The sequence below is a fragment of the Molossus molossus genome, unplaced genomic scaffold (assembly GCF_014108415.1).
Source record: "Molossus molossus isolate mMolMol1 unplaced genomic scaffold, mMolMol1.p scaffold_m16_p_2, whole genome shotgun sequence".
Taxonomy (NCBI): domain Eukaryota; kingdom Metazoa; phylum Chordata; class Mammalia; order Chiroptera; family Molossidae; genus Molossus; species Molossus molossus.
In genome coordinates this window covers 38,668,798-38,696,311 of record NW_023425355.1, presented here as the reverse complement: position 1 = coordinate 38,696,311, position 27,514 = coordinate 38,668,798, and the positions used below count along the sequence as shown (strand labels likewise).

The window sequence follows — 27,514 nt, the reverse complement described above, 5'->3', positions numbered from 1 at the left end:
ACATGCCCAGAACTGTCTAGATACTGGCATTAGCTCAGTGAACATAAATTAACAAAAATCCTTGTTCTCATTTGAAGCCTAAGCTCATAGGATAATTGTAGTGAGAGAAAGCAGTCAAATAAAATATATAAAATGTAATATAGTTTAAGTGCTAAGAAGAAAAAGCAAAAAAGAGGGATAAGAAATATCTGAGGGGTTTAAAATTTTAGGTGGTCAGAGAAGGCTTTCCAATTTTATCACTTGACAAATATTTATTGAGTGAAAACTATGTATCAGACATTGTTATAGATGATGATGATACAGCCATAAATAATATAAAGAATCAACCCTGTCCTATGTAAGGGATATACTTATTTGAGAGCCAGGCAATCTGAGGTTCTGGTGCTAACTCTCATGAACTCATTATGTGACTGTGAATGTCTGATACTCCCCATCTCTGAGCCTTGGTTTCTCCTTCTGTTACATGGAGCATTTGGAAAAAGTTATGCTTGAAATCCTATAGATCTCTCAGATTACAGGATGCTAAGTCCTTTAGGCAATTAGAAATATGTAAGAGTGCTTGAAGAAGACTGTAGAGGAAGAAAAGCTTAAGGTTTTCATAGGCATGTGGGAGCAATGGGGTTTTCAAGATAGGAAGACATTTTCATAAGAAGAATTACATGAGCAAAAACATAGGAACAAGAACGGGAGCCACCTGTTCGATGAAAAGCAAGGAGGTCAAAGGGTTCCCATTATAATATAGCTGAGATAGTTGGGTGGGAGGTAAGTGCTCAGTAAAGATGAGGTTGTAGCTAATTATAGCGTATCTTGGATAGGAACCCACTGAGGGTTTTGATCAGGGGATGTTACAATTATCTTGTCAAAGTGGTATTTTAGGAAGGTTAATATAGCAACCAGAGTTAAATGTTCAAAATCCATAATGTTTTTCCATAAGATGATCACTGAATCATGAAGAGTTAAATGATTTGTTATATGTCACTGACTGATTGTAATATTGCTATCAAACTGTGAGATTTTATCTAAGCCCTAAAAGGCAATAATATTACATAATTTTTCCTAGGAAGACTACCATATGCTTGAACCAGAAACATGTTAATATTTAGACTTAGGATTTGAAAGCTTGGGGGATGAATTAACACAGAAAAGTCTTAATGTTCATATTCTTTTGTATTTCTTGTTATCCTATGAAATATATGGTTGTATTGATATGAGGTTTACTCTCAGCTAGATAGATATAGATATAGATATAGATATAGTTATAGATATAGATATAGATATGTCTGTATCTATTTATCTCTCTACACACACACACACACACACACACACACACACACACACAAATAATACTCACTTAGAGTGGTGCAGATATCTCTAAAACCAAGCTTTTCCTATGTGCTTGCTTCGTCACAGGTAATATTCATGGGAATTATCTTCTAGTTCTTTTTATCTTTAATCAGCTGAGGAATATCCATATATAGTGTATGTTTGTTGCTTTCCAGGCTGAAAGTAGAATCTTTCTCCTAAAGGTAGTTACTCTGGAAGACAGCAATGATAGGGGTGAGCTGTTCAAAGAGTGGATATATAGATTTAGAAAGAAGTGTCTCAGGCAAAATAAAGTAGAGAAGGATATCTTGGATATTGGTTATGTAAACACTCCAATCTTAGCAAGTTTTATGTTAACTTTCAGATTATATCATAAATTCTCATAAATTATATCATAAATTCATAAATTCTCAGAGATACAATGGTGAATTTAACAAATCATGACAGACCAAATACTCAGAGCTCTCATTTATTAATGGTAGTTTAAACACAAGTCAAATATGACCTGCAAAATACTTGACTATCACTGGAATAAGATAAGCAAAAGCGACAATGATGGTTATATTAAAATGGAAAATGATTATTTTTCTTTTTCAAAATTCTGGGTAATAATGCTTGATGGTCTATTTTGGAAAGTGGTAACTTTCTTTGGAGTTGTTTTGACAAATGAGGCACACCCAGAGAGAAATGTTTTAGTGTTGCTTTTTGAAGAATAGCTAAAATGTCTGGAGAACTTTGGGATCATAGAACCAAAAATGTTACTGGGTCAAAAGGGTGATATTTTTCCCTTCTGTGTATGCATGATTCTTTTTTTATATATATTTTTTTAATAAACAGGGGATGGAGAATTGTCGTGGGAACATTCTGATGGTGATATCTTCCGGCAACCTGCCAACAGAGAAGCAGTAAGTGTGAATAGCTCAAATAATTCAATACTCCACAGAATCAGACCAAACTTTCCTCTCTCCATGGCTACTCTCCCAACAACTCCATAAAAGGGCCTATTTCTAACACCATTTTTCTTCCATGTCTTCAAAAATTTAAATGGTATCATCACCAACTTGTAAACATTTAAGTGCACTGTGTAATTGGTAACCAGGGCCAGGACATGAATGCAAAGAAATAATAGCCCTAGCTCTTGGGAATACTTCATCTAGATAAGAAGTTGGTTCCCTTTCAGGGTGACTTTCCAAATGTTTGTCTTCTGTAAGGAAGGCAGGTTCTTTTATCCTCCACAGTGAGGACGTTCTGTGGATTGTAAAGTAGGCTGGCCCATTTTTTTGGCAAAGGTACTTTGGACATGTCCACATAAACCCTCCCCTTAGCCTTAGGCTCCCATTTATATCCCTGGAAGAGAGGAAAAGTAGCAGGCTTAATTCTCCCTACTTTATGTAAAAGTTATGTGTGCGCATGTATGCAAATGAATACAAAAAGATCTGGAAAGTCACATACCATCATGTTAGAGTGACAATCTCAGAGAAGATAGAATTAGGCAGAAGGACAGGCCAATTTTGACTTTTTACTCTATATCTTTTGAATTATTTGCTCTTTTGCAATAAGTATGAATTTGTTTTTTAATGGATAACATATAAAGGATTTTCTAAAACCCTAGGAATTAGTTCTCAACATACATTGGATACAAGGCAAGAGTCTAGGGAATTATAGGGTAGACCTATAGTGAGGGTATGAATAAGGTGCTGGTAGGAGACATAATAAAATAACCAACAGAAACATAACAGTGCTGCTAAGGTCATGCTCCCCAGTCATCACCTGTGCCCCTTCTGACTTAACATGCCTCCACCTTGCAAACACCCTCAGCTCCATATTCTGTGTTGTGAATTTTCTTTTTTTTTAATCTAAGACCCAATTTTTTGTTATAGTATGATGTTGAGAGTGGCTAAATTAGTGGCTGTCAACCAGATGCTATTCTAAAGCAAATTTAGGTTTCAGTCACCTTGAGCTGTGTGCCTTAATCTGGGTGCCTTAGCTCCCACCACTATGCTCTCTGGCCACCTCAGCAATCTTATTGATAAGGCCAATAATTAGCCTTTCTTATTGACTTCATTTTATGCTGTTCCCAATTTCATCCCTTGTCTTTCAGCCTCATTGTTCTCCCTAAACTACTAGTGATAGGTCTGGACTTAATCCAGTACTTCCTTTAACAAAAGACATCAGGTACAGGATGCAGGGCCTTGAAATAGTTATTATTTTCAAAGGAGTTCAAGACCTATCTGTGAAAACAAATATTTGGACCTGGTAGACCAAAATTTCCAGATAGTTCCACTGTATTATAAATAAATATTTTTTGTGTGTTTTAAAAGATATAGATATTTGGGATATGATTTAAATAATAAATAGCATCTGTAGTAATGGAAAAAAAAGTATGTACATGGCACATGGTAGGCACCCAAAAAATACCTGTTGAATGAATGTGAAAGATGGAGTGAAATGTGTGTATTGGGTCAGAGGGGAACTTTTTTTTTTTTTAATCTTCACCCGAGGATGTTTTTTTTTATTTGAGAGAGAGAGGGAGGAAGAGAGAGAGAAAGGGAGAGAGAGAAACATTGATGTGAGAGAGAAACATTGATGAGTTGCCTCCTGTATATGTCCCGACGGGGATCAAACCCTCAAGCTAGCCCTGACTGGGAATTGAACCTGTAACCTTTTGGTATACAGGACAATGCTCTAACCAACTGAGCCGCCTGGACAGGGCCAGAGGGGAACTTTTTATTACTATTAATGCACAGAAATTTGTCCCAAATCAGAGAGAAATTCTTCAAACGTGTTTGTTCTTTACTAGTCAAAAATTAGAAGGTAGAAGAATCCCCTCTTTATATCCTTTGCAGCTCCACTTTCTGAATGGGAGAAAAAAAAGTCAGCCTTAACAACACATTTTCTTTTTTTTTTTTATCCTCACCCGAGGACATTTTTCCATTTTTTGTTCAGATAGAGTGAGAGGGAGAGAGAGAGAGAGAAACATAAATGTGAAAGGTATATATCGAGTGGCTGCCTCCCGCACCACCCAACCAGGGCCAGGGACAAACTGCAACCAAGGTACGTGCCCTTAGCAGGAACCGAACCCGGGTCTCTCTGGTCCACATACCGATGCTCTAACCGCTGAGCCAAACTGGCCAGGGCACAACACATTATCAATTTATTAGACTGTTCCTTTAGCAGACTGTCCCATTTAGAGGGAACCCTCAAAACCTTAGTTCAACAGAAACACAGCTGATTGGTTTATTTTGCTGAGTTGGCTAAAAACCATTAGTTTATCAAGTTTTACGAAGTACAGAGGAAAGAGAACCAGTGATTCAATTATAACTCCTTTATAAAAACCTACAATTGTTTGTGTTTGATTTCTAGGTCATAATTTTACATGAACTTGTCCTAGTACCATCAGGGGGAATGTGTGTGGGGTGGGGGTGAGTAGGTGCAGGGTGAAAGCCAAAACATGAAAGCAAGCATAATTTTGTTTTGGACAACAGCCAAACTGTGATTTCCCCCCAATATATTACTCATAGATTTATCATTAGAAAAGTGAAAGAGTTTGGGATAGAAACAATGTGAAACAGGTAAAAATCTGTCTCATTCACATTGTCAGAACAATGGTTTGGGAAGGAAACTGGCCTAAGTGTCTCACAGACAGGAAGAGTCCTAGTTACTAGTGATGGAGATATGATGTGTAGATTAGAACACTTTCTGAAGGCATTTTAAAATTCAACTTTTTATTTTGCCATAATTATAGATTCACTCTCAATTGCAGTAGATAATACAGAGAGATTATGTGTGCCCCTTATCCAGTTTCCCCCAATGGTAACATCTTGTAAAACTTTAGCATAGGATCATGAACATAAAGGCATTTTCCCTTTCTGAACTCTTAGAACTTTTGTGTCTACATCAATAAAACCCTATATCTTAGACCTTAGAACAAGTAAGGTAGAAATTACTGGGGAACTGTTACATTGCTGGGGGGGGGGGAGCGGTTTCCAACACCAGAAAAGAACTGTGGTTTTGGTCAAGTGGTTAAGTGGATTGGAGTGTCATCCCATGCACTAAAATGGTGTGGGTTTGATTCCTGGTCAGGGCACATACCTAGCTTGTGGGTTTGATCCCTGGCCGGGATGGGTATGGGAGGCAACCTATTGATGTTTTACTTTCACATCAATGTCTCTCTCTCCCTTTCTGTCTCTAAACATATCCTCTGGTGAGGATTAAAAAGAAAAAGAAAAGCCCAGCCTTTATGGCTCAGTGGATTGAGCGTCATCCCATGCACTGAGGAGTCCTGGTTCAGTTCCTGGTCACGGCATATGCCTGGGTTGCAGGCTTGATCCACAGTAGGGGGCGTGCAGGAGGCAGCCAATGGATGTATCTCTCATATCAATGTTTCTATCTCTCTCTCTAAAAATGTAAAAAAAAAAATGAACAAAATAAAACAAACTGTAGCTACCTGAAATCAATATAAAATAATATTGAAAGTAAACTGTAATTGAAATTTTTTAAAAAATTAAAAATGGTTTTTAAAAAGCATAGCTATATGATCGTTTCTACCTAACATGTTTTTTAAATTTATTTTTTATTGAGGAAACATTGCTAAATAACATTATATGAATTTTAGGTATACAACATTGTAATTTAATAGCGGTACGCATTACAACATGCTCACCACTAAAAGTCTAGTTTCCATCCATTACCATATATTTGACCCCCTTTATCCATTTCCCCCTCCCCTCACTTCCCTTCCCCTCTGGTAACCAGCAATCTGTTGTCTTTATGACTTTGTTTTTCTTTGATTCTGTTTGTTACTGATTTGTTTTATATCCCTGTAATGAATGAAATCATTTGGCTTTTGTCCATTTTGACCTGCTGTCTCAAACAGCCTACTCATAGTTGTTTTTTAAAATAAGTTTCAGTTTCGCTTATAACTCCAAGATGTTAAAGCCTTTTTCTCCTTTGCTATGTTACAAGATCAGAATGGCTCCTGGTAAGTCTCTTTCATTTGTTTAGGGCAACAACTTTAAAAGAGCCATTACTCTTAAATCAAAATCACACATCACCACCCCTACTCCCAGCCTAAAACAGAAGATCCTTTATGTCAGTGATTCTCAACCTTGGCTTCAAATTAGAGTCCCCTGAGGGGTATATAAAAACCCTGATGCCCAGATCTTACCCCAAACTAATTTCATCAGTCTCTCGGGGGGTGGAACTCAGGCATCAGTAATTTTACAGCTCCCCAGGTCATTCTGTGTGCAGCCTAAGTAGAAACCAGTGGCATGTGTGGTTGTGAACAGTGTAGCAGACATCTATATTGGAAATATTTTTTTTTTCAGACCAGTTTTTAGCCAAATATTTGTGGAACACTGAGCTTCACCAGAGGTTATCTCTCTCACTTTTTCTCCTCTTCTTCCTCCTATACTTCTTCCCCTCTCCTTCCCCTTACTCCCACATTCCTGCCAGCTACAATACCTCAAACTTCATTGTCACCCTGAATAAAACACCTCTATTCCCTGACCTCAGTTTCTCTGTCTGTAAAAATAAGACTTGTATAAGATGAGGTTTTGGGAGGCTGACTGGTGTTTGAACAAAATTCCTGAGTTTTTTTGTTTGTTTGTTTTTTGTTTTGGTTTTTTTTTTTTTTTTTTTTTTTTTTTTTACTTTTGTTTTGTCTTAAATCCTTTTTCTACCCTTATCATATGTCTAAGGTTTAAGTCCCTGGTACCAAAGAACAGCTTTTAATTTTGTGCTCACCCTCATGAATCAGAGAACTTCTTGTGCTTGCATCTTATCCTGGGTCAGCGACCTTCCCTCTCAAATTCTAATCCTGTCAGATTCCCTTCTTTTAGCATCAGTAGCACACCCAGAATCCAAATGGTCCTGTCTGTGTTCCTTTGGCAAAATGTTGCCAAACTCCTAAAAGAACAGAACAATCTGTAACGGCCTTTGTGAAATGTGAGTGATTGTGGCAGAAGATGATTTTGGGGATGAAAAATATTTGCACTGAGAATCCCGTCTGTGTGCATGATACTAAATGGATGCAAATTATTATTTATGTACATTTTTATAGCAATGCACCAGGATGGGCTCTTCTTAGACAGAGGGAATAATGTTTTCTTTCTCTTACTCCAGCTCCTGTTCACTCCCCCCTTCTCCCACTAATGCTCCCATCCAAGAGAGTGATAATAATACCCCAAACTAAATTTGCAACATGTGTGCTATGGAACATAACAGTATGAAATGTTTTATGGAATGGTGGGGTCATGGGACTCTGTAACTACCTTCTCAAAGTTCCCTGCTATTTTTATCACTGAATATAAGGATCTTCCTTTTTAACTGCCTGTAAAACTTTTAAATGTGTCTCTCCTCCTTTATCCCTAAGAATTGTCCCTGATACACAGTGTTATTTGGCCTTAACCCTTAGGTTCTGTTCTTCATTCATTTTGTCCTCCTCCATCCTCACTCTACCTCAGCTCCTGGGACAGGGTTGGGTAGAAGAATAATGGGCTCATCATGTGTCTTCACCCCTTGCTGAAATAGCAATGATTGGATTATTTGTGCTACAAGACTCTAGCTTTCATTCACTCATTCAATAAGTTTTTATGAGCACTTTCCAGATGCTAGACATTATTTTAGGCACGGGAGTTACAGAAGTGAATAAAACAAAGTCCTCTCCTCTGCAGAGCTGAATTCTAGTACTGGCATGCACGTCAGTTCATCTATCTATAAAATGTCTATCTGTGCTCTGATCTGTGGTCTCATGCCATTACCTATATTTAGTCTCAGTACATTTATCTGGACTGTACTTGACTCCCATCTCTTCCTCCTATCCAGTTCACCTTATGCATTCTCAAGGTTCAGTGCTTAGAAACACAGTTTTGATTATTACTCTGCTTTATTTTTTATTTCTTTAGAGAGAAAGAGGAAGGGAGAGGGAGAGAGATAGAAATATTGATGAGAGAGAAACATCCATTGGCCGCTTCCTGCTTGCTCCCTACCAGGCATCGAGCCAGAGATCCTGGCATATGCCCTGACTGGGAATGGAACCAGCAAACCTTTGGTGCATGGAATGATGCTCAGTCAACTGAGCCACACCAACCAGGGCTATTACTCTGCTTTTAAAAACATCACTCAAAGACTTCCACACTGTCACCTCTGTTGCCTACCAAATAAAGCCCTCACCCCTTAACCTTCCATTTAATGTTCTCCATGATCTCGTGCCAACCCACTTTCAGAACATTATCCTTCAGCTGTTTCCTTTTATGGACTCTATGTTCTGTGCTGTACTTTCTCAACTTGGAAACCTGTGCCTGGAAAACTCCTCACCAACTCTGCCTCCAAAAAGTCTATTCACCCTTTATGGCCCAGCTTACAAAACCTCCCCAAAAGGAAGCTCTCTTTCTTGTCCTAATCTGTACAGTATTTTATACTTCTCCTGTGGCCTCTGTCACATTCTGCTTGTGTTGCAGCTGCTACCTTAACTCTTAAACCCAAATATGAGAGTTTGGGGAGCAGGAAGGATACTTTATTCTGTTGGGATGTTTGATCCCTAAAGAGTTTGTAGGTACATTTAGTCCAATCTTCTATAAGAAGAGAGAAAAATCTCTGGCTGGTGTGGCTCAGTTGGTTGGAGTGTTGTTCCATACCCCAAAAGGTTGTGGCTTCGATTCCTGGTGAGGCACATACTTAGATTGTGGGTTTGTTCCGTGGTTGGGGCACATACTTAGATTGCAGGTTTGACCTCTGGTTGGGGTACATATGGGAGGCAACAACTGATTAATGTTTCGCTCTCACATTGCCTCTCTCTCTCTCTCTCTCTCTCTCTCTCTCTCTCTTTCTCTCTCCCCCCTCCCTCCCTCTCTCCCTCCCTCCCTCCCTCCCACTCTCTAAAATCAATAAGCATGTCCTTGGGTAAGGATTAAAAAAAAAAAAAGGGAGAGAGAAAAATCTCAGCATGTTGTCAATGCTGCTTTACTTTACCATCCCTATTTTTCTATTGGTGGAGGTAGATGTACAGTTTATATCAAAACTCATCACTAAAAATTTATTAAATGCCCTTGTATGTATGTAAAGCTATTTCTGCCTTTTCATTGGAGGATTTGGGGAACTGAATTTGTTTATTTTACAGAGACATTCTTACCACCGGTCTCACTATGATCCTCTACCAAGCCGACAGGCTGGAGGTCTTCCCCGCTTCCCTGGGGCCAGAAGTCACCGGGGAGCTCTTATGGATTCCCAGCAAGCCTCTGGTACCATTGTGCAGATTGTCATCAATAACAAGCACAAGCATGGACAAGGTAAGGGGCGTGTTCATTTTGTGCTGCATCCACATCAAGGCTTCAGTAGCCCTGGTGTTTGGAGGGTTCCAGCTGGGAAAGGACCTTTTCTTCCATGCATGTCATGCATTCACATGTGGAACACTCATTATCAAGTCTACAAATTAAGTATGGACAAGTGACTTGAGGACACTTAGGATTTTCCTAAATATAGACCAAAGAGCATGGCTAACATGTCAAGAGTATCTGTTCTTATTTAGAACAAAAGACAGGAAAGCAATGAACCCAATACAGTCTCCAGCACTTTCTCAGTTGCTCCTGGGGTTGAATTTCATTTGGGAAAGTTCACTGGATCTTTAGCAGAATGAGAGGTTGTTCATTTTCCAGTAGAAGACCCACTATTCAAAGATACTAAGTGCCAAATGCTTTTGAAGCTCGTCTCTATACCTTAGAAATAGTAAGTCTCACACCTCAGTGTACCCCAGAGTTTCCTGGGGCTCTTGTTAAAGATGCATTTCCCAGGCCTCACAATCAGAAATTCTATTGCATATGAGGGGATTGTCATTAGGAATGAGTAACCCAGTGAGAAAAATCCAGAAATCTTCTGGTTTAGGACCAGGAGGACTGATCAGGTTCACACCAACGTGCAGCCCACTCAGTCTTCCAGCTGGCTACAGCAGGCACCCATACACATCCGAGGCTCATTCTTTCCTGCACAGAGTTCTCTAGCCTCCACACCCTCAGTAGTGGGGGCAGTGGGAGGGGGCAGAAATTCAATCAAACAATTGACTGCTTCTTACTTTTTTAGGCATTGTATCAACTACTTCTGAGTGAGAGCTCAGCTGGTTCCTTTTTATGAAACCATAAACATGTTTTGTTTCCTTTAAAGGAAAAACAAATCAAAGGTAGTTCTCTGAATGGGTTAAAAGTAATAAATTATTAAACCAAATGATTGAATAACATGGGTGAAAAACAATCTATTACAAATAACTCCTACTATAAATCTCAACGAAGCTAGTTAAGCCAAAGCTAGTTGATTGCATCTGTTACTTGTTAGATATAAATTTCATATTACAGATAAAAAAAATCAAATTGTTCTTGAAACTAACAAGCTTAAAAGAAGAATGTGCAAAATAAAACTCTTAATTAAAAATGGTGATGTAGCCCTGGCCGGTTTGGCTCAGCGGTTAGAGCGTTGGCCTGCGGTCCGGAGAGACCCGGGTTCGGTTCCCGCTAAGGGCACGTACCTCGGTTGCAGTTTGTCCCCGGCCCTGGTTGGTCGTGCGGGTGGCAGCCACTCGATGTGTCCCTTCACGTCGATGTTTCTCTCTCTCTCTCCCTCTCTCCCCACCTCTCTCTCCCTCCCACTCTATCTGTACAAAAATTGGAAAAATGTCCTCGGGTGAGGATAAAAAAAAAAAAAAAAAAAAAAAAAAAAAAATGGTGATGTATTAGAAGAATTGGAAATATTTACTATTGATTAGGGTTTGATTTTAAATTTGTTATTTTTTAATTCTAAGGCATTCTGATATGAGTTTCATGAAATGAGGAAGAGTTAGGTAAAGATGCAGTTTGATTTCCGATAATAAATTGCTGCCAATAGATTCCATTTGCTCTGAAAATATTTCAAAGCCTTAAAAAACATGTGGGGAAATGGACTTTGAAAACCCTAAATCCCATAATTTCTATAGTTCTCTTCATTTTCAGGGTTTATCTCTTGATTTTCTTGTCCTACAAAAACCCCAGCTGGTTCATATTTATTCATTGCCACTATTGATTTGGTTGCAGCAGTCTTTTCCTGACCTTTCTATTATAGTTCACTGTAGAATCATTTGTCCCCACCCCCAACTCCCAAGGCTCCAGATGGATGCATTCAAAATCATCTTGAGAATTTGTTGGAGGGGAGAAGGCTGTTTTCCTCTAGAGAATTAACCTCATCCTATTGCACTTCAGAGTATAAGCTCTCATCCAGTCTAGACTGCTTCCTTAGTCCAAACATTTAGGGGAAAGGGAAGCTAGCTAGCTATATAACACTGGGAATACTGCCTGCACTTTCCCCCCTCTCTCCTGCTAACTAGGTGCTCCTCTGAGATACATGTAATTGATCCCTTGGTAAAGTCAAAGAGTGACAGGACTCCATCATTTTGAACTTGAGACCAGCCTTAAATTTTCTTGAAGTAGACAATGTACCCACTTGATCACCTTGTCTAGAAGGGAGTGTCACTATCTGGGGAGGAGAGAGAAGAGATGAAGGCAGGAGAGAGAATAACACATTTTTCCTGTCTTGTCATGTGATTCTATCTATAGCCCTGAGCCTCACGATTCAGATAACAGTCCCTACTCTATCTTACTGTAAGGTTGGGAATTTCTCTGGTTTAGGTTCTTAGGCTCTGAAAATCTTTACATAGATTGACCTGTTAGGGTGCCTAGTACTCTAGCAGCTCTTGCAAAGGACAGGAAAGGGCAACCAACATCATCCATATTTCTTTTCCTTTTTTTTTTTTTTCCTAACCCTCACCCAAAGATATTTTTCCATTGATTTTTAGATAGAGTGGAAGGGAGGGAGAGAGAAACATCGATGTGAGAGAGGCATCAATTGGTTGCCTCCCACACAACCCCGACTGGTGCCAGAGATCAAACCTGCAACTCAGGTATGTGCCCTTGACCAGAATCGAACCCATGACCTTTTGGTCCAAGGGCCGATGCTCTAAGCACTGAGCCAAACCAGCCAGGGCATCATCCATATGTCTTAATGTGACCCAGTGGACTTGATGAGAAAGAAATAGCCCAGTGATTCATTCTTCTGAGGCCACTGTCTTACAGCCAAATCATTCAATTCCTGGAAATGCCCCAAATGGGGCTATTTCTCCCACCCTAGCCCTGCCTTAAGTGATACAACCCACCCTAGAGATGTAGTTGATTGGGATGCTGACAGGTCTCCCTGGGTATGATGAGGTGATGGTAAGAATGAGAAACACACCCAGTCCCAGTCATGGCTTGAAATCTCCAAAATGTCTTAGTACTTTCAAAAAGGGAGACAACCCATTCTCAGCCCTCCCCATTCACAGCCTTGTGCAGTTCTCATCCTAGATCATAGCTCCATGTCTTAACAGTAGGAGCTGGATATGTTTTGGTTGCATTGCATTGAAGGATGTTCCTGTGACCCCTTCCCTTCATAGGCCCCTCAGCCTGCAGCCCAGATGTTTGCTGTTGCAAAGGCCCTCCAAAAACATGGAGCCAGTGACATCACTTTCCACTTAAACAATGTGAGACAACCAAAAGATATCTCTGGGGCAGGCAGTGGTCTACTCCAGCCTAATTTCTACAGCCACTATAAGATGAGGGACAGAGACACTGCCTGAAGATTACAGGCAAAACAGGCTACCTTTCACCACTTACTGATTGGTGTGAGTCCTTTCCCCCTCAATCTTCTTAGCACCTTTCTTCCCAAACCAGCACCATTAGACTTCCTACCTATTTGTGTTGGTCGATCAGACTTTCATAGCATTTGATATTCTGAATGGATTGATTCAGGGTCTGGGGTAAAAATGGCCCATTGGGAAGAGCAGTAGTTTTTTCATTTATCCTCCCTGGGTGGTAAATCTCTCTGGGAAATTTTCATGCCAAGAAGCACATGCACTTGGGCCATATGAATTATATATGGAACTGCAGCTATTAAGACTACATTCTAGCCCTGGCCAGTGTAGCTCAGTGGATAGAGCATCAGCCCACACACTGAGGAGTCACAGGTTTGGTTCCTGGTCAAGGGCACCTACCTGGGTTTTGAATTTGGTCCCCGGCCCCTATCAGGATGTTTACAGGAGTCAACCAATTGATGTGTCTCTCTCTCTCTCTCTCTCCCCCTTCCACTCTTTCTAAAAATCAATGGAAAACTATCCATTGATTAAAAAAAAAAAAAAAACTCAAAAAAAAAAAAAAAAAGAAACAAAAGCGAACAAACAAAAAACTACATTCTACTAGAGGTTCTTTATCAGATACCTGGAGAAGATAGAACTTTCATTCATTCCTACACTTTAAAATTTTTTTACTTATTGACTACCAGGCACTTGTGAGCATCCAAAGGCTACTGCTGAAGAACCTGAATAGTTGCTAATGGTAAACCAAGGCCTAAGATCTATTTTTAGTTAGAAGAGGTTGCCCTGTAAATGTATCTCCATGGTCATGTAAAGAACTAAATATGCTTGATGTCTTAAGGGGTTCAGGGTTTGGGTTCTGAACATAGGAACCCATTTCAACTCCCTAACCTTTAATTTCCAATATTGTGTTCTCTTCCAGTGTGTGTTTCTAATGGAAAGACCTATTCTCATGGTGAATCCTGGCACCCTAACCTCCGGGCATTTGGCATTGTGGAGTGTGTATTGTGTACTTGTAATGTCACCAAACAAGAGTGTAAGAAAATTCACTGCCCCAACCGATACCCCTGCAAGTACCCTCAAAAAATAGATGGAAAGTGCTGCAAGGTGTGTCCAGGTAAAAAGGCAAAAGGTGCGTTGGTTGGAAGCCCTGTGTTTGGTTGACTGAGATCCCCATGTAATTATTTTCAATGTTCTGTGAGCATCAGAAACATAATCAACACACCATATCATTGTAATGATAATATTTCTACTAATAATGAACTGCATTGTCTCCTCTCTTGAAGGATTGGTAAGATGGTTGCTTGGAAGATATGCACTACTAAGAATTAGAATGGGGATTTGTTTGTGTCAACCATTCCTTTGATTCCATGTAGCGCTAAGTGCCAAATCTTAAGCTTGGTTTTATAAATAGTAAAGAAACTAGGTTATGATGATGGTTAAGAAGAACAATAGCAGCTTTAATTTATATTACTATTTAACTCATCAAAGCACAATCTCATCCAATACCCTTTTGAGATAGGATGAGAGACAGGTGAGGTATAGCAGAAGGAAAGTGGGTTTTGGTCCTAATCTAAGTTGCTGTACGACTTTGGAAATGTGACTGATCTGCTCTAGGCCTCATTAGCCTCATCTGTACAGTCATCCCTCGTTTATCGCGGTTAATTAGTTCCAACTCTAGAGGTTGCACCTGCCGTTGAAGGCTTCCTGGGGTGCTCGAATACATAGGCCTACAGTCCATACATACAGTAATTTTAATTTTAATTGTAATACAGGGGTGAATAATTGACTCAGACAACCGAACGTGCGCTGTATCATTTTTACTGTCCTGATCAACTTTTTTAATGAATATATTTGAAAAAACCTCGATAGAGTGAAGCCGTGAAAGTCAAAGTGCAAAGTGACAAGGGACGACTGTATAATGAAAAGCTTAGAACAGTTGACCTCCTAGCCCCCTTCCAAGACTAAAATCCTATCATGATATTATTATTTCTCTGTTAAAGATAAGAAAACTGAGGTGTATAAGTAGTGACTTGCCTAGAGTCACACAAATTGATAATAAAAACAAGGCCTAGAAGCAAGGTCGCTTACAGCCTATTGTCTTTTCCAGACAAGTAGAAAATGTGAACTGATAAAAAACGACAAATTAATTCTTCAAATAGTGGTTTTAACACATGAGCTATATAAAAATATAGTTTGTAGTATTGGGGTTGACAGAGCATGGGATTCTTTTTTTTTTAATTTTATTTTTTAATTAATTAATTTAGTTTTGTTACAGATGTTTCTCCTTTTCCCCCCACTAATTACCCCCTCCCCCTCCCTCCCTGCCCTGTCCGCAGTTTGTTGTCCATGTCCACTGTTCATGCACACATGCGTATAAGTTCTGTGGTTTATCTCTCCCCCACCACCCCCTTTTCTGGGGATTGTCAGTCTGTACCCCACTTCCACATCTCTGCATTTCTCAGACTGTTATGTTCATTATATTCCACAAATAAGTGAGATCATATGATACTTGTCTTTCTCTGGCTTGTTTTGCTTAGGATGATATTTTCCAGGTCCCTCCATGTCACCTCAAAGGATAAGAGATCTTTCTTTCTTACAGCTGCATAGTACTCCATTGTGTATATGTACCACAGCACTTTTATCCATTCATCTACTGATGGACATTTGGGCTGTTTCCAGATCTTAGCTATTGTAAATAGTGCTGCTACAAACATGGGGGTACATATATTCTTTATGATTGGTGTTTCAGGCTTCTTAGGGTATATTACTAGAAGTGGGATCACTGGGTCAAATGGAAGTTCAATTTTTAATTTTTTGAGGTAACACCATATTGTTTTCCATAGTGGCTTCACCAGTCTGCATTCCCACCAGCAGTGTACTAGAGTCCCCTTCTCTCCACACCCTTGCTAACACTTGTTGTTTGATGATTTGTTGATGGCAGCCATTCTGAAAGGTGTGAGGTGATACCTCATTGTTGTTTTTAATCAAGTATTCTAGCCCTGGTTCTGCCACTGGTTTCCTGTGTGATCTCGAACAAGACCCTTCACCTCTCTGAGCCACAGTTTTCTTCTCTGCAAAATGATAGGTTTAGAATAGATTAATTCTTAGTGTTTTTCTATCTTCAACAGTCTAAGGGGGGATGAATTAATTACTTTCAAGGACATGAATTTAGCATTTCTCATGCCTATATGCAAAACATTTTTGTAAATACAGTTTAAAAAAATTTTTTAAATGTAGGCAGAGAGTTATATTACTTATTCTTTCAATATATGCAATTCCTCATGAGCAGCAGGTGACCATGACCTTATTCAATGTGTGTGTGTGTGTGAGTATTTTTTATATTATTTTTTTATATTTTTATATTATTAAAATATATATTTTATTAATTTGTTTTTGTTGCAGATGTTTCTCATTTTTTCCCCATTGACACCCTCTTCCCCTTCCCCCTCACCCCGTCCCCAGCTTTGTTGTCTATGTTCATTGATCATGCATACATGCATGTAAGTTCTGTGGTTTATCTCTTTGAGCATCTTCATGTAGGCCAGTGGTTCCCAAATTTGTCTACACATTGGAATCCCCCAGAGAGTTTCCAGAAATACTTATGTCCCATCCTTAAAGATCATGATTTAATTGATATGATCTGTGCTTGGTATGCCCTGTGCTTTGGAATTTTTAATTTTCTGTCTTTATTGATTTTAGAGATAGAGGAAGGAGAGGGAGAGAGAGATAGAAACACTGGTGAGAGAGAACATCGATTGGCTGCCTCCTGCATTCCCCCCACTGGGGATTTGGCCCACAACCTGGGCATGTACCCTGACTGGGAATCAAACAGGCGACCTCTTGATGCATGGGTTGATGCTTAACTACTGAGCCACACTGTCTGGGCTAGACTTCAGGATTTTTAAAAGATCCCCAAATGATATTAATTTGCAGACAAGTGTGGGAACTCTTGCTGTAGGCCAAGGGTGGTTTATGGTCTTGCTATTCAAAGTGTGGTTTGTGGACCAGCAACACTTAGAAGCTAGTTAGAAATGCAGATTCTCAGGTTCCACCCCAGGCCAACTGCATCAGAATCTGTATTTCAACCGGACTCTTCGGTTGACTCTAGTGCACATTAAAGTTTGAAAAGCATTTATTAGTGGCACAAACAAAATCTTTCTTAATGTAACGACCCTCATCTTCCAGATTAAAGAGGGGCAGGGTGTGAATAGGAAGGACAGGAGCTATCTGATCTGGAGTAGAGAATTGGGCCATTAAAATTGGTGAGGATATATACTCATTAGGGATAGGGAGAGAGCACTTATGATGTTGATATGGACATGGGGCTGCCCATCCACAATGGCTTATTATGACTTCCAAGTCTGTGATCTCACTGGATCCTCAAACCTTTTAGTGTCACTTAGGAATAATTCTGCCAACATAATTTTCTCTTTGGTCAGGAGTTTAATGTCCATAGTCATATAACTAATACAACATCATAATTTCAGATTAAACTAATAGCTACCTAAACTACCCCAGGTAGGATAAACCCTCTCACAGTATAATATTACAATTTGAATCTCAGACCTCGAAACCAAATCCCATTTCATTGCATGCTCAGGATTTTATTGATGCAGGTGATTCAAATAAGAAGTAAACTAACTAAAACGGTGTTGAGAATAGGACACAGTAAGCAATGCCTTTTAAATAATTGGCCTCTCAGATTGAAAATACTTATTAAAAACTTTACTTCCTATACTCTTTGGCTAAGTAGTTTCACTTCTAGAAATCCTAAGAAAGTAACAAGAGACATACACAGACATACAAATAAGGACTTTTGTTGCAGTGCTGTTTATAATAGTGAAAAATTGTAAACAATCTGAGTCTACCAATAGGGAAATAGTTAAATAAATATGGTATATCTGTACTGTAGCATAGTGCACAGCCAATAACAAAATACACTGACATGGATACGTGGAACAGACTGACAAAGGTCGGAGGGGAGGGGGGAGAGAGGGACTAGATGAAAGAAGGTGAAGAGATTAGCTAAAGAACATATATGCATAGCCCATGGACACAGACAGCAGTGTGGTGAAGGCCATGGTAGGGGTGCAAGGGCTGGGTGGAGGGGATAAAAGAGGGGGAGATGGGGGGCATTTGTAACAGTGTTAACAGTAAAAAAGTGGCCCATAGAGCCCTGGCCAGTTTGGCTCAGCAGTTAGAGTGTCGGCCCGTGGACCAGAGAGTACAGATTCAGTTCTCACTAAGGACACATACCTCGGTTGCAGTTTGTCCCCAGCCCCGGTTGGGGTTGTGCAGGTGGCAACCAGTCGATGTGTCTTTCTCACATTTGTGTTTCTCTCTCTCTCTCTCTTCCTCCCTCTCTCCCTCCTGCTCTATCTGAAGATAAATGCAAAAATAAATAAATAAATAAAAAGTGGCCCATAGCAAAATAATAAAACCAACAAAAAAATCATTGTAGACCAAGATTTAATGATACAGAAAGATGTTTGCAATATATTTGTTAAATACAAAGATCAAGCTACAAAACAATATGTATAATGTGATCCCACTTTATGTGTTAAAAAAAGAATGTGTTTGTAATAGACAAAAATAGAGTGGAAGGGTATATGGCAGAATGTTAATAATGACTATCTTCAGGTGAATGAATTATGGGTAATTTTTATTTTTTTCTTTTTGTTTATCTGTATTTTCAAAAATTTCCATGTATATTACTTTTGTAATTACAGAAAATAATAAAAACCTGGCCACTGTTGCTCAGTGGTTGAGCATCAACCCATGCACCAAGAGGTTGCCAGTTCAATTCCCAGTCAGGGCACATGCCCAGGTTGTGGACTCTATCCCCAGTGGGGGGCATGCAGGAGACAACCAGTCAGTGTTTTCTCTCACTGATGTTTCTAGCTTTCTCTCTCTCTCTCTGTCTCTCTCTGTCTCTCTCTCTCTCTCTCTCTCTCCCTCTCTCTCTCCCTCCCTCCCTCCCTCCCTCCCTCTTCCTTCCTCTCTCTCTAAGGTCATTAAAGGAAAAAAATTATAAAATAATAATAATGAAAGATATTATTTTAGTGTATGGGTCTACTCTCAACCAGTGAGCCACACCTGCCAGGAAAACTATATTATTTAAAAACTGCTCTCCAAAAATCCAATTGGCAATATATTGAAGAGTTTGATTGACTAAACCTGTTTCTCTGAAAAAGCTGCTTTCCCACTCTATTCAGATGTGTGGAAATAGAAGATTTATTATTTTGTTTGTTTTATTTATTTCTGGTTTTATTTTTTTCCTTTTTATTGAATTTATTGGGGTGACACTGGTTAACAAAATTGTTTTCAGGTGCACAATTCCACAAGAAATAGAGGACTTATTGAGCAATATGGAAGGGAGATTTCTGTGTACCTGTCTCTCACAGAGTCAGACATTAGTGTCTGCATATTGAATGACTCCTGATAGTTACATTGCCTAACAAGGGTCACTATCCAGGGGCCATGGCACCAGTTAGAGTATTCAGCAACTTCAGAGAATCAGAGGGCATGTGCTTGTTCATGTATTCAATCATGAAGTACCTACATGTGCCTACTATGTGCAAGATACTGTTATAAGCACTGAAAATAGAGATATGAGCAAAACAGACAAAGGCTGCTTACTGGCATGCTTCTTTTATTCTAGTCAGAGAAAAAAGACAGTGACCCAATAAGATAATTTTAGGTTGTGATGAGTACTGGGAAGAAAATGTAAATAAAATCAGGTGATAGTGAATGGGTGGGGTAGCCCTTTCAAAAGAGTGGTCAGGAAGGCTTCTCTGAAGAGATATTTGAATAGAGTTCTGAATGATATGGAGGAGTGAGAAACGGGAAGATCATGACATCATCAGCATCTTAGAAAATAACATATGACAGAGGAAAATGAACAAAGGATTTAGGAGGGGGAAAGATTGATGGGAAAAAAGAACAGTAAATTCAGTTATTCATGTTGAGAAGGGAAAAGAGACAAAATTTGATAATGATCCATCCAAAAGTTTTGTTATAACAAATGATTGCAGTCTCTTTCAATAACAAACTATTGTGAAAATAAAAATGTGAGTTTCTCCTCTCTCTCTTGCCTTTGCTCTAGTAGAGACTGCCTTGCCTGACATATCAGTGGCCACCTACAGGGCTGTGTAGGACTTCCACTTCCTGAAGTTTTTCCAACTTCCCTCTCTTCCCACTATACCACCCTGATAACCAGGAATTGCCATTCACACTTCCTTTGGGATTATAGCATAAAAAGCCCCTGTTGAGATTTAAATGTTTAACGAGCTGGGCTAAAACACCATCAGTCATCACTACATCCATAAGGATATGATTTCTCAATTTCTTAGCTCTGGAGGGATCAGGACAGGAGTATTCCCCTGGGAAGTGGGAATGGTCAGAAATTACTTTAAGCATGGCATGCTTCCCTGAAAGGAAATGGAAGTAAGTGAAAATAGAGGTCAGAAAGCACCTGAGTTGGAGGTGTAGAAAGAGGAGGATGTTCCCGAGTAAGTAGTTTGAAAGACACACTTCGTTTTACACTTAACATTTTCAAGTGCCAGCCAACGCTGAGTCACTAATTGAGCAGGAGGGAGAGAGGGAGGAAGAGAGACAGAGAAACATCCATGTGAGAGAGACACATCGAATGGTCGCCACCCACATGACCCCAACTGGGGCTGGGGACAAACCTCAACCAAGGTACGTGCCCTTAGTGGGAATCGAATCCATGACTCTCCGGTCCGCGAGCCGACACTCTAACTGCTGAGCCAAACTGGCCAGGGCCACTAATTAGATTTTGTTGTTTTAGATCCCTTTTGTTGAGTGAATTAAGCTCTTGGAGGGGAAGGGGTGTTGGTGCAAGATGAATCTTCAGGATACTGGGAGAATGTTTAACATATTGTAGGTACTTTCATGGATTTCATACAGCATTTGTTATTTTGTTTCTTTTTTTAATTGTAAGCTTTTTTATTTTTATTTTTAATTTATATTTTTAATTAATTTATTTATTTTGGTTACAGATGTTTCCCCTTTTTCCCCCATTGATTCCTCACTCCCCGTCGTCGCTCCCTGCTCTGTCCCCAGCTTTATTGTTCATGTTCATTGTTCATGCATACATGCATATAAGTTCTGTGGCTTATCTCTCCCCCACCACCCCCTCTTCTGGGGATTGTTAGTCTGTACCCTATTTCCACATCTCTGGGACTACCCCATTCCTCAGACTGTTATGTTAATTATATTCCATAAATAAGTGAGATCATATGATACTTGTCTTTCTCTGTTTGGCTTGTTCCGCTAAGGATAATACTTTCAGGGTCCCTCCATGTAGCCTTAAAGGATAAGAGGTCTTTCTTTCTTACAGCTGCTTAGTACTCCATTGTGTATATGTATCACAGCTTTTTGATCCATTCGTCTACTGATGGACACTTGGGCTGTATCCAGATCTTAGCTATTGTAAATAGTGCTGCTACGAACATGGGGGTACATGTATTCTTTCTGATTGGTGTTTCAGGCTTCTTAAGGTATATTCCTTGAAGTTGGATCACTGGGTCAAATGGAAGTTCAATTTTTAATTTTTGAGGTAACACCATAGTGTTTTCCATAGTGGCTGCACCAGTCTGCATTCCCACCAGCAGTGTACTAGAGTCCCCTTTGGTCCACACTCTCGCCAACACCTGTTGTTTGATGATTTGTTGATGGTGTCCATTCTAACAGGTGTGAGGTGATACCTCATTGTTGTTTTAATTTGCATCTCTCTGATGATTACTGATGTTGAGCATTTCCTCATATGTCTCTTAGCCATTTGTATATCCTGTTTGGAGAGGTGTCTATTTAGTTCCTCTGCCCATTTTTTAATTGCATTCTTTGTCTTCCTTTTGTTGAGTTGTATGAGCACACTATATATATTGGAAATTATCCCCTTATCTGATATATCATTGGCAATTATGCTCTCCCATACAGTGGGTTGCCTTTCCATTTTGATGATTGTATCTTTCACTGTGCAGAAGCTTTTGAGTTTAATGTAGTTCCATGTGTTCATTTTATCCTTTGTTTCTGTTGCCTTAGGTGATGTATCAGTGAAAATTCTGCTGTGTATGATGTCCGAAATTTTTTTGCCTATAGTTTCTTCCAGGATTTTTATGGATTCATGAGTCACATTTAAGTGTTTTATCCATTTTGAGTTTATTCTTGTGTAGGGTATAAGCTGATGGTCTGGTTTCATTTTTTGGCATGTAGCTGTCCAATTTTCCCAACACCATTTATTAAAGAGGCTGTCCTTACTCCACTGTATGCTCTTGCCACTTTTGTTAAATATTAATGGATCCATATCTGGGTTCTCTGTTCTATTCCACTGATCTATATGCCTGTTCTTGTGCCAGTTCCAGACTGTTTTGATTACAGTGGCTTTGTAGTATAACCTGAAATCTGATAATATGATCCCTCCAAATTACTCCTTTTTCAAAGTTGCTGTGGCTATTCGAGGTCTTTTTTGGTTCCATAGGTACTTTTGAAGTATTTGTTCTAATTCTGTGAAGTATGCCTTTGGTATTTTGATGGAGATTCCATTGAATCTATAGATTGCTTTGGGTAGTATAGATATATTAATGAATGAATGAGTGAATTCTTCCACTCCATGAACAGGATATGTGCTTGTACTTTTTTATATCTTCCTCTATTTCTTTTTTCATTGAACTGTAGTTTTCTGCGAATAAGTCCTTTATTTTTTTGGTGAAGTTTATTCCTAGGTATCTTAATTTTTTTGCCACAATGGTAAATGGGATTGTTTTCTTAGTTTCCCCTTCTGTGAGTTCATCATTAGTATATAAGAATGCCATCAATTTCTTGATGTTAATTTTGTATGTTGCTACTTTTCGAAATTCATTTATTAAATCTAGTAAAATTTTGATGGAGTCTTTGGGGTTTTTTACATAAAATATCATGTCATCAGCGAATAATGACAGTTTTACTTCCTCCTTTCCAATTTGGCTCCCTTTTATTTTTTCTTCCTGCCTGATTGCTGTGGCTAAGACTTCCAATACTATGTTAAATAACAGTGGCGAAAGTGGGCACCTTTGTCTTTTTTTGGTTTTTGAATTAGAATTATGCTGGCTTCATAACACAAGTTTGGAATTCTTCCTTCTTCTTGAATTTTTTGAAATAGTTTGAGGTGAATGGGTGTTAGTTCTACTTTGAATGTTCAGTAAAACTCCCCCGTGAAGCCATCTGGGCCTGAGCTTTTGTTTGCTGGGAGAGTCTTGAATACATCTTCAAGTGCTTGTGTTGTTATTGTTCTGTTCAAGTTTTCTATCTCTTCCTGGTCCAGTTTTGGGAGACTATGTGTTTCTAGAAATTTGTCCATTTCACTTAGATTGTCAAATTTGTTGCCATGTAATTGTTCATAGTAGTTGTTAATTATCTTTTGTATTTCTGTGGTATCAGTTGTTACACAAAATCAGAAATGAAAGAGGAGAAGTATTTGGGTTCTCTCTCTTTGTTTCTTGGTGAGTCTAGCTAAGGTCCATCAATCTTGTTTATCTTTTCGTAAACTAGCTCTTTGTTTCATTGATCCTTTGAGTTGTTTTTTTGGTCTCTATGTCATTTATTTCTGCTCTGATCTTTACTATTTCCTTCCTTCTACTTGCTCTGGGGTTTTCTTTTTGTTTGCCCTCCAGTTCTTTAATTTGTGAGGTTAGATAGTCTATTAGAGATTTTTCTTGTTTGGTGAGGTAGGCCTGTGGTGCTATGAACTTCCCTCTCAGAATTGCTTTCGCTGCATCCCATAGATTTTATGTTATTGTGTCTTCATTTTCATTGGTTTCCAGGAAGTTTTTAATTTCTTCCTTGATCTCCTCGGTAACCCATTCATTGTTTATAACATGCTATTTAGCTTCCATGTGTTCAAATGTCTTTGTATGTTCTTCTTGCAATTGATTTCTAATTTCATGCCATTGTTATCTGAGAAGATGCTTGATATGATTTCAGTCTTCTTGAACTTGTAGAGACTTTGTGTCCTGACATGTGGTCTATCTTTGAGAATGTCCCATGTGCACTTGAGAAGAATGTGAATTCTGTTGTTTTGGGGTGTAATTCTCTATAGATATCCATTAAATCCATTTGGCCTAGTGCTTCACTTAGAGTCTCTGTTTCCTTGCTAATTTTTTTGTCTGGAGGATCTATCCAGTGATGTCAGCGGGGTGTTGAAGTCCCCTGCTATGATTGTATTGCTATCGATTTCTCCTCTGAAGTACTCCAGAAGATTTTTAATATATGTTGGTGCTCCTATATTGGGTACATATATGTTGATCAAGGTTATATGTTGGATAGATTCTTTCAACATTATGCAATGGCCTTCTTTGTCTCTAGTTATGGCCTTTATTTTGAAATCTATTTTATCAGATAGGAGTATTGCTACCCCAGATTTTTTTTTTCCTTTCCATTTGCTTGGAAGATTTTTTTTCATCCCTTCACTTTCAACCTATGTGAGTCTTGTTGTGAGGTGGGTCTCTTGTAAACGACATATAGATTAGTCATGCTTTTTATCCAATCAGCTACTTTGTGTCTTTTTATGGGAGCATTCAATCCATTTACATTTAAGGTGATTATTGATATGTACTTATTTATTGCCATTTTTGTTTAGTGTGGTTCTATTTTTCTTCCCATTTCCACTGCTAATTACAGCAGTCCTTTTAACATTTCTTGCAGTGCTGGATTAGTGCTAATGTATCCCCTTAGCCTTTTTTATTGTGTGAGAAGCTCTTTATTTGGCCTTTTTTTTTAATGATAGCCTAGCTGGGTAGAGTAGTCTTGGATTCAGATCCTTTGTTTTTCATGACCTGGATTACCTCATGATATTCCCTTCTGGCCTGTAGTGTTTCTTGTGAGAAGTCAGCTGAGAGCCTTATGGGGTTTCCTTTGTAGGTAACCTGTTGCTTCTCTCTTGCTGCTTTTAGGATTCTCGCTTGGTCTTTAATTTTTGGCATTTTGATTACTATTTGTCTTGCTGTGGGCCCGTTTGGGTTCTTCTTACTTGGGGCCCTCTGTGCTTCTTGAACTTGAGTGCCTACTTCCTTCACCAAATTAGGGAAGTTTTCTGTCACTATTTCTTCAAATCTATTCTCTAACCCTTGTTCATTTTCTTCTTCTTCTGGAACTCCTATGATACGAATGTTATTACATTTCCAGTTGTCTCACAGTTCTCTTTAGCTGTTTTCCTGTTTTTTAATTAATTTTCTTTTGGTTTTCTGATTGGTTGATTTTTTCTATCCTTTCTTCTAATTCACTGATCCTGTCCTCAGCTTCCTCTACTCTGCTATTTAGACTTTCCAATGTGTTGTTTTTTTTTTTCCTTATATGTCATTCTTCATTTCTTCTTAGTGGTTTTTAATTTCCAACTGGTTGATTTTCAACATTTCTATGTCTTTACTCATGGTGCTCATGTCCTTACACATGCTTTTGAGCTTCCTCAAGATCATGGTTCTGAATTCTAGTTCTGTTAACTTGCTTAACTGCACCTCATTTATTTCATCTTTGGTGGAGGTCTCTTGTTATTTTATTTGGCTTTTGTTTCTGTGTTTCACCATTTTGGCTATCACAGTGGGCTTTGGAGCCTGTCAAATTTTCCCTGTGGGTGTTGGTGTTCTGCTGTTTGTGGCTCCCTCTCCTGGGTTTGGATGAGGCCGGGAGGCCCTATGTTAAACACCACTGTCAAGTCTTACTTTCCTGGTTAGAGTTGCTAGCCCAGGGAATGGTAGTTATCCTCTAGCTTTTTTGCCTGGTGGCTATTAGTAGAGGTCACCTGAAGAAACTTAGTTTATGAGTTGAATGAAAAACTTCCTCAGGTGCTTAGTGTAAGAGGATTTCTGGAGTGTGGGGCAGATGCTGGTTATTAATGGACCTCAATTAGCATTTCAATGGCCACCACGTGGGGCTGAATCTCCAAGGGTGGGGCCGCCACCTCTCCCCAGGGCCCTGGGAGGGAGTAAGATGACCACCGTCCTGCGTGGCTGCAACTCAGCAAAAGCTCTGAGTGCCCTGAAAATCCCGAGTGTCCCCACAAAGTTCCAGTCCAGTCTGCCCTCCCTCTGCCAGAGCCCAAGGTGAGTGGCTGCTGCTAATTTAGCCTCTGTCCCAGCTCTGCGCTGTGCAGCTGCTTGGGACTTTAACCCAAGGGCATCACTCCCACCTAAGGCCGTTGCTCCTGGCTTAGTCTGCAGCAGCTCCCAGCCGAGGGTGTAGCCCCTAGCTGGGTGTGCAGCCTCCAGCTGCGGGCGCAGCCTCCAGCCCAGGTCATAGGTCCCAGCTCAGGCTGCTGCAGCTCCCAGTGTAGGGCGCAGCTCCCAGCTTAGGCTGCAGGTCCCAGCCAAGTCCGCAGGTCCCAGCCAAGGCTGCCACAGCTCCCAGCGCAGGCTGCTGCAGACCGTGGACTCCTGGACCCCTCTTGCATCTTCGCAAGCCTACCAGGATTGAGTCAGTATCCCTGGTTATGTGGTCCGGCAAGCTGCTTTTCAGTTGCCTGTTTCTGATGATTTGTCTTTATTTTTGTTGTAATTCCAGTTTGGTCCTGGGAGATGGTCTGTGTAGCTTCCATTCACTCCACCACCATTTTCCCAATCAGTAATTGTAAGCTTTAAAAAAAAAATTATTTATTTTTGTTACCTCATATGGCATTTGTAACCATAGCCATTATTAAGCTGGTAAGCAAAATGTGTAAAAAATGAATTTAGCTCTCATTCTAAAGGTGATAATTATTACACATAGGAGTCCTGTGCACTTATTGACCTCCTCTCCCTTCCCCCATTTGAAAAGTGCTAGCGCATCCCTTAAATATCTAACATACCACCGTTTTTAGACTGGCCCACCAAGCAATTAAATAATTAAAAATAAGTTCTAAAGGAGAAAGGAAGCTTGATTTTATCTACAAATTGTGTAATCCAACCTGGGATTATCGAGAGAAGATTTGGTTTTGTCCTTAGTGTGCCAATGTGGTGGTGGGGGTGGGAAAGCTTTTGAGGTCAGCAAGAGACATGCAATAGCAATTTGATTACAACCTCTGGTCCAATTGTCTGTCATTGGCTAACTGTGATCTTCCTATTTAGAGTCACAGAATCAAAGCACTCAATAGTCAACACTTTGTTTTTAGATCCTCCCCCAAGGATATCTTTTTCTTGATTTTAGAGAGGAAGGGAGAGAGAAACATCGATCAGTTGCCTCCCATATGCAGCCTGAACAGGGATGGAGCCTGTAACCTAGGTATGTTCCCTAACTGGGAATCAAACCCACAACCTTTTTGTGTATGGGATGATGCTCCAAACAACTGATCCACACTGGCCTGAAAAACCTTCAATGCTTTTATCAGACACTTTTACACATGGTTTCTGCACTTAAACCTTTCAGAGTGTCCATGACTTCTCTTTGTTGTTCCTGATTTGAGTGTACATTTTAAATACATAGCAGAAGAGGGTGCTGAGGGGCCAGCAAAACAAAAACAAAAACAAAGAAATGTACAGAGAGCCAACCAAGAGAAACATTTCTTTGTAGGGGGCTGAG

At 39.5% G+C, this 27,514-nt stretch overlaps 1 protein-coding gene across 4 annotated transcripts in view; it reads left to right on the top strand.

Annotated features, from left to right (window-relative positions):
• The window catches only part of CHRDL1 (chordin like 1), a 144,136-nt gene that overhangs the window by 108,601 nt on the left and 8,021 nt on the right, over nt 1-27,514 (top strand). For 2 of the 4 annotated variants that reach the window (XM_036271699.1, XM_036271698.1), the window contains exons 7-9: nt 2,161-2,228; nt 9,443-9,611; nt 13,887-14,081. In XM_036271699.1, coding sequence (XP_036127592.1) covers nt 2,161-2,228; nt 9,443-9,611; nt 13,887-14,081 — 432 coding nt within the window. Of the gene's footprint in view, nt 1-2,160; nt 2,229-9,442; nt 9,612-13,886; nt 14,097-27,514 lie in introns of all 4 variants that reach the window. The other 2 variants (XM_036271697.1, XM_036271696.1) reach the window with 1 other exon arrangement.